The sequence below is a fragment of the Drosophila suzukii genome, chromosome X, assembly GCF_043229965.1.
Source record: "Drosophila suzukii chromosome X, CBGP_Dsuzu_IsoJpt1.0, whole genome shotgun sequence".
NCBI lineage: Eukaryota > Metazoa > Arthropoda > Insecta > Diptera > Drosophilidae > Drosophila > Drosophila suzukii.
In genome coordinates this window covers 11,930,671-11,937,618 of record NC_092084.1, presented here as the reverse complement: position 1 = coordinate 11,937,618, position 6,948 = coordinate 11,930,671, and the positions used below count along the sequence as shown (strand labels likewise).

At 39.7% G+C, this 6,948-nt stretch overlaps 2 protein-coding genes across 3 annotated transcripts; one reads left to right on the top strand and one right to left on the bottom strand.

Moving 5' to 3' along the window:
- Positions 1–225: 225 nt before the first annotated feature.
- mRpS25 (mitochondrial ribosomal protein S25) lies at positions 226–1,793 on the top strand. Its single transcript, XM_017070063.4, has 3 exons — positions 226–448; positions 512–706; positions 1,570–1,793. The coding sequence occupies exons 1-3, from the start codon at positions 312–314 to the stop codon at positions 1,739–1,741; spliced, it is 504 nt and encodes a 167-aa protein (XP_016925552.1). The 5' UTR covers positions 226–311; the 3' UTR covers positions 1,742–1,793.
- Positions 1,752–3,541, bottom strand: LOC108006536 (probable RNA-binding protein 18). 2 transcript variants are annotated; one of them, XM_017070061.4, is made up of 4 exons: positions 3,349–3,541; positions 3,158–3,278; positions 2,284–2,376; positions 1,752–2,172 (listed from the first exon to the last, which is right to left on the bottom strand). In XM_017070061.4, the coding sequence occupies exons 1-4, from the start codon at positions 3,456–3,458 to the stop codon at positions 1,888–1,890; spliced, it is 609 nt and encodes a 202-aa protein (XP_016925550.1). In that variant the 5' UTR covers positions 3,459–3,541; the 3' UTR covers positions 1,752–1,887. The 2 variants fall into 2 exon arrangements, with proteins under 2 accessions (XP_016925550.1, XP_016925551.1); XM_017070062.4 differs by having other exon boundaries at positions 3,158–3,232; positions 3,349–3,533.
- Positions 3,542–6,948: the final 3,407 nt, after the last annotated feature.

Genomic DNA, 6,948 nt, shown 5'->3' with positions numbered 1-6,948 from the left:
GCAGAAAAAATACTAAAAACATTTTAGTTAAAAAAGTAAAAGTTTGATTTCTCGTAAACCAATGAATGGATTTTTATAAATAATATATTAAAATGTTCAGAAGGGCAAGTCCCATCACAAATCATATCAATATTTTATAGGAAACGTACTTAAACACAAATTTTGCTTTTAAGTATTCCAGCGCCAAAAGGTTGCCACATCTCGTGACTAAGAGCTGCCACCTTTTTCCAATCAGCTGTTCGCATTACACAAGCAGCCGCTTTTTAGTTTTTCCTTATTTTTACCAGAGTTATTTGAATTAAAACCTCAAAATGCCGTTCATGAAGGGCCGTGAGCCCATCCGCCGCACCCTGAAGTATCTGAATGCAGGCAAGCTGGTGCTCAAGGACAAGGTGCGCATCTTCAGCGTGAACTACAACACATACGGCGATCATCACGCGGGAGCCCGGTGAGTTAGATGATATATGTGGCTTATACAGGGAGTATAGAGTATAAACTTTGACCCCCACAGGGACTTTGTGTTCTGGAACATCCCTCAGATCCAGTTCAAGAACCCCGAGGTGCAGGTGCTCACCCTGAAGAACATGACGCCCTCGCCCTTCGTCCGCTGCTACTTCGACGATGGAAGGGACATGCTGATAGACGTCGACGGGCGGAAGCGGGACGAGATCATCGAGCACCTGGTCCAGGTGGTGGGCAAGACACGGTGAGCCCTTGTCCCAAGATACAGCAATTGGTTCCTTCTTATAAGGGTTAAATACACCGTTTTTGATAGTTTCCCAATGTATAGTACAGAATAGTTTAGGCTAATCCCCCTAGAGCCTATCAAAAACATTGGAAACATAACTTATTTTCGTTATAACTAGCCTTTATTATTAATCTTTCGTTAGTCAAAGGGTTTACTAGTTTTTGGTAGATCCTGTTATATTGTAAGGGCTCCATTAGTGGCATTACATAGACCTAATTTAACATGAACTTGATCTATTGATCTTCTGGTTAGACAAATTTTTCCAATAGGTTTTGCTACATAGATCCTTTTACTTTGTTAAAGGTTCAATTATTTTCATATTGAGTATTCGCCCAGTCTATGAAATACTTTAATAATATGAACATGCACCAACTCTTTGAAACCTTCTGATATATTGAACAATTTAATGCATGCTCTTATTTTTCATAACATTTTTGAACTAATCTTAGCTGCGTTGTTTTCTTATTATTAAGTACAAAATAGTATAAATATTTATCCAGTCTAAATGAACTTCTACGGGGCAACAATTTCAAAGTATGAAAAGTGTTTGGGATGTGTAAAATGAACACCTGTTTCTAGAATCTATACCATTATGTAGCACATGGTGGGAAATACAAAAAATTCTAATGTATAAAAGAGATTAGTTAGGCGATTTACGAGAGGATTATGGCCAGTTAAAATTATGATTGACAAGGGTATAGTTAACGGGCTATTTTAACAAAATGTATCAATTCGCATTGTTGATTCAAGCAGATATCTTCTACCCGATAATCTAGCCTTAAATATAGATAGTAAAAACCTTTTTCATTCGACATTTCCAGCGAGCAACTGGATGCAGAGGCGCGCCTGAAGGAGAGCAAGGACAACCCGGCCAACTTCGGCTACGGATGCGGCAGGCACTGCATCTGCGAGATTCCCGGCCAGGTGCCCTGTCCCGGAACCGTTCCGCTGCCCGATCACATGCGCGGCAAGGTCAAGTTCGCACCCAAATAGACCTCCGTCGTTCTGATTGTTCCTTTTTTTAATAAATTAATTGTAAATTACACCCGCAAGGCTCGTCTGCTGAGGTAGCGCCCTAAGTACTAAAGATTTTTACACACTACGAGGGTGAGGCGGTGGCGAAGTCTTAGTCGAGGAGCCTAGCGCCGCTTGGGACGCTGCTGCCGGTGGTATGGAGCCGAGGACTTGCCGTAGCGCTGCGATCCGTCCCGGTCCTTGTTGAACTGGTAGCGCTGGATGAAGGGCACGTTGGCCTCGCCCCTGCCGGCTGTGTTTAGCTCGAGATTGTCGTCAGTCTGCCGCTCTAGCACTTTCAGTTTGGCCTCGATGGCGCGTATGGCCTCGGTTTTGCTGATCTTCTCCTCCCGCTTGCCAGTGCCCAAGGCTGGTATCTCCAGGCGCGGCTTGGGCTTTTGCAGATCATCCTGTGAAGTGAAGGGGGAGATTTTAATTTGTAACAAGTGAGGAATGCCCAGTTATATGTTGATAGTTAAAAGTCTGGGAAGTATGTGGAGGAATTCCCTTGATTTGCTTACATATTTGATGTTCTTGGCCAGGCGCACGGCTATCGAGCGGTTTCCTACGCTGGTTCCGTCCAGTTTCAGCAGTGCATTGGTGGCTCCTTCGTTCTAAAAAGGGATTTGGATTTGTTAGTAAGATTAAAAAAGAATTTAAGATTGTTTGGCCATATCCTTTAACTGTCTTAGTTATTTTATAATTTTAATCACCAATAACTAAACTCAGGCCAATAATCTTAAAAATAAAATGAGTGTTTAATATTGAAGGTACTTAAAAACTTAATCTGTTTACGTTCCAATCACCGTACAATTAAATTTTTTAAAGGGTCCTTAAGCTTAAGCACCCAAAAATGTTTCTTATAATTCTACCAACGTGGACATGTGTTAGGTATTTGTGGTAACCAAGTAGTATATATAAAACGTTCGTTTTATAGCTTTTTTATGTTGAGGAGTACAATAGGTAATAGAAAACTGACATGCAAAGGGGCCCTAAGCTTAAAAGGTACCCAAAATATTGTGTATGTAGGTATGTCACTAGTTAAAATATACAATTTTACATGATGATTCATAATATTAGTTATTTTTATCGTATGTTTTGGCTATGGCACATCTAAAAGAACAAAAATCTGATATGCAACAGAGCAAATGTTCACTCTAACTCGTGCAAAGGGGTACTTAAGGTAAAAAGTACCCGAAAATGGTTTTGAAACCGTACATATACGGGTTATATCTAGAACCCTGTTCATTGTATAGCCCCTTTAAGCTGTGGACTATGATAGGAGTTACTAAAACTAAGTAAAGATGATACAACATCTACCTATATAACTCGGAATTATCTGAGAATAATGCAGCCGCTGCACCGTGCACCACCAGCAAAATGCAGCGTACCCACCTGCGCGAAGGTGACGAAGGCGTAGCCCCGGGATTGTCCCACCATGGGACCGCCCTTGTGGAACAGCATGTCGAACTTCTCGATGGCGCCGCATTTTTGCATCAGTTTGAGGAGTTGAAACCGATAGGGGGCAATGCAAAAGGAACTATTAGCACCTCCGGATCGCACGGCATTGTGCAGCCACAACTTACTCGGTGATGCGGGAGTCCAGGTTGCCCACCCAGATGCGCCGCGTCTCCTCGGAGTTCCCGCTGCTCCCGCCGCCGCCGCCCGAGCCGCTCGCTCCCGTCTGCAAGGACATTTTGGACACTCTAAGGATCTGGAGCGCGGATTAAAGGGATTTTGCCATTTTGTTTGCAAAAAGTATTCACAGTGTGACCTGGCAGCTATCGCTGGATTATACCTCAGAAATATACTAAGAAATACACTTTTAGTACCAGACTTCTCTAGTCAAATATCGATAGGTCGATTATTTCAATGAAATGCGCAAGATTCAGATTTAAGTCCGAAATACCATGCTTTCTTGCAGTTTTTTGATCGTAATTTGGACAAATCAAGGCGTACAGCTAAAATACCGACTGTTTTGAGCAGCTTTCTACATATGCTAACGATCCTCATCATTTTTAGGAAAATTTATTTTTTGACCAATTTTCTCATTTTTTATAGGGGTTGCATCACTTTTTTTCGAAAAATGGCAAAAAATGAAAAATTTTCAGGTTAGAATGCCAATCGATTGGAAATTAAGCAACGAGCTCAGCGAGGTATGACATTCCTCATTCTGACAAATACTTTTGTTTTGGCAGCCAAAAATCTGAATTTTTATGTCGAAAAAAAGGGTTCAAATTTTTGTCAAAAATACAAAATTCAGATTTTTGTCAAAAATGCGAAATTTTTTTTCGGTTTTTTCATCGTAGCTCAGCCATATTAAGGCGTACAGCTAAAAGACCGACAGTTTTGAGCAGCTTGCTTAAAATGCTAACGATATTCATCATTTTTAGGACAATTTATTTTTTGACCAATTTTCTCATTTTTTATAGGGGTTGCATCACTTTTTTTCGAAAAATGGCAAAAAATGAAAAATTTTCAGGTTAGAATGCCAATCGATTGGAAATTAAGCAACGAGCTCAGCGAGGTATGACATTCCTCATTCTGACAAATACTTTTGTTTTGTCAGCCAAAAATCTGAATTTTTATGTCGAAAAAAAGGGTTCAAATTTTTGTCAAAAATACAAAATTCAGATTTTTGTCAAAAATGCGAAATTTTTTTTCGGTTTTTTCATCGTAGCTCAGCCATATTAAGGCGTACAGCTAAAAGACCGACAGTTTTGAGCAGCTTGCTTAAAATGCTAACGATCTTCATCATTTTTAGGAAAATTTATTTTTTGACCAATTTTCTCATTTTTTATAGGGGTTGCATCACTTTTTTTCGAAAAATGGCAAAAAATGAAAAATGTATAGGTTAGAATGCCAATCGATTGGAAATTAAGCAACGAACTCAGCGAGGTATGACATTCCTCATTCTGACAAATACTTTTGTTTTGGCAGCCAAAAATCTGCATTTTTATGTCGAAAAAAAGGGTTCAAATTTTTGTCAAAAATACAAAATTCAGATTTTTGTCAAAAATGCGAAATTTTTTTTCGGTTTTTACATCGTAGCTTAGCCAAATTAAGGCGTACAGCTAAAAGACCGACTGTTTTGAGCAGCTTTCTACATATGCTAACGATCGGCATCACTTTAAGGCAAATTTATTTTTTGACCAATTTTCGAATTTTTTTTAGGGTTGGAATGGAAATTAAACAACGAGCTCAACGAGGTATGACGCTCCTCGTTCTGACGCTTATTTGCTTTATGCAACCCAAAACACAGACTTTTTAAGGCCAAAAAATCGAGCAATTTTTAAAGGCACCCAAGCCGACAATCTTCCAAAGCAAAACGTATTCAAACGCCTTAAAACGAGATGACAAACCGAGAAAAATCAGCAAGACCCTTGAAATATGCAACAGTCGTCCTCAGGAAGGGATGGAAATAACTTGATGGGGACTCATGTAGACATTGCTAATGCGCATTGTATGCGATAAGTTCCAGACTCGTTCCTCTTTCCCAGGACATTTTAAGCTCCCCTTTCATTTCCCCATGGGCAGCTTCCGATGTCTTCATTTCTGGACACTGCTGGATGTGAGTGCAAAAATGCAATGCATTTGTATGCAAGGTTTGGCATGAAATGTGCAGAAATTCTATCCCCATATGGCTTAGGGGATAAATAAGTTAAACAAATAAGAAGATATAAAAAAATGTAATAAGCCGTTGAAGAAATTTAAGAACTTATATTAAGTAATGCCCCTAAGCCAGTCGGTTTACTTGTTAGTGGGATCAAATGATCATTATGGGGAAATTCAGTATTATTTCTAACTAGATAAGGGGTGTGTAATTTAAGGAGCTTTCTTGCTCCATTCTCTCTTTTTCGAATGAAAAGAATTTTTAATGAGGGAATATTTAATTCGGGGCTTGTTTTAAACAGTATGAATGTATTAATTTCATTAAAAATATTTATTAAGAACCCTGTTAAATCTTTTTCAGAGGGTATTTTTCGACCGTGGTCTTCTACTCGAGGAACTAGTGTGATTTTGGCTTTTCCTTGTCGCTCCACATGTTAGATTTCGGTCCGGTCCCATCTCTTCATTCCTGTCTTCACAAATTACCGTCGTTGAGCTGAAGCACCACTAACAAGCAGATGGGTGAGATGGTATAGGGGGCAGGTCCTGGAGCCGAGGTCCTGGCGATGCAGATGAGCTAGAGAGCGATGATAAAAAACGGGCTCTTGATCTTTGTCCCAGCATCCACCATTTATTTAAATAATTCACCGAGACGCCGGGTTCCGTTCCACGATGCATATCGAGTTTGTCCAGCCAGGACGCACTGGCATGCATATGTAAGGAGCTAAGGCCGGACACTCGCAGAAAATATATATTAAGTCGAGAACTTCCAGTTCCATTGGCCTAAAATACAGAGTTTTCCATTTATGCTACCAAATATTTTTAGAATTCAAAAGCCCCAAGTATTATTTTGCAGTGCATCTCAGAAATGCATTTTAGTATGCATGCTGCAATTTCTATATCCACATCCTGCTCCACTCCACTCCTTATTCGTATGCCAATTTTTTATGGCACAGAGCTGGGAGCAACATGTTGGTCATTTTCTGCATACGTAATTCTTCTAGCAAATCACTTTATGGCGCCAAAATGGCAATTTAGTGGGTGCAGGTCATACGAATTACCCGGGCGCATTGGTGCTTTAAGTGCCAGGATGTGATTTTGAAGGCTCTTAACGAAGCAACCATTTTACCAGGAATTTAAAAAGTTCAAAATCTTGAGTTGGAGAAAAGCAATTAATATATTTACTATTAATATGTTGGTTAAATATTTTTTTGGATAACTAAAATGAAATGAAATCAAGGAACTAGTTGACCTAATATATTTGTTTTCCTTCTTATATTTGAAGAACCCTTTGCTCCAAAGCAAGTGCTTCCAATTATGGATTTCATAATTTCCCTTTAAGGAAATACTCTACGAAATTAATTTCCGTTGAGACAGGACTTTGCTGTTTTATTTTGTTTTCGGTGCTATTGCATACATATGTCCTCACTTATCCATTGCCACGCCCTGCCCCTTTTTAACCTCTCTACGCCCCTTTTCGAGCCACTTTCACTACCCCTAAAACCCCCCAAAAACCCTCACAACCCCTTAAACTTAGAGTCTTTTAACCATTTTGCCTTGCGTTCACCACGCCGGCG

Bases quoted from the DNA above. Each gene is read 5' to 3' on its own strand.
- mRpS25 (XM_017070063.4), top strand. From the start codon at position 312: ATGCCGTTCATGAAGGGCCGTGAGCCCATCCGCCGCACCCTGAAGTAT. The intron at 449-511 runs GTGAGTTAGATG...TGACCCCCACAG, and splicing joins GATCATCACGCGGGAGCCCG to GGACTTTGTGTTCTGGAACA. The intron at 707-1,569 runs GTGAGCCCTTGT...CGACATTTCCAG, and splicing joins CAGGTGGTGGGCAAGACACG to CGAGCAACTGGATGCAGAGG.
- LOC108006536 (XM_017070061.4), bottom strand. From the start codon at position 3,458: ATGTCCTTGCAGACGGGAGCGAGCGGCTCGGGCGGCGGCGGCGGGAGC. The intron at 3,279-3,348 runs GTAAGTTGTGGC...TGCCCCCTATCG, and splicing joins CTGGACTCCCGCATCACCGA to GTTTCAACTCCTCAAACTGA. The intron at 2,173-2,283 runs GTAAGCAAATCA...TTCACTTCACAG, and splicing joins TGGCCAAGAACATCAAATAT to GATGATCTGCAAAAGCCCAA.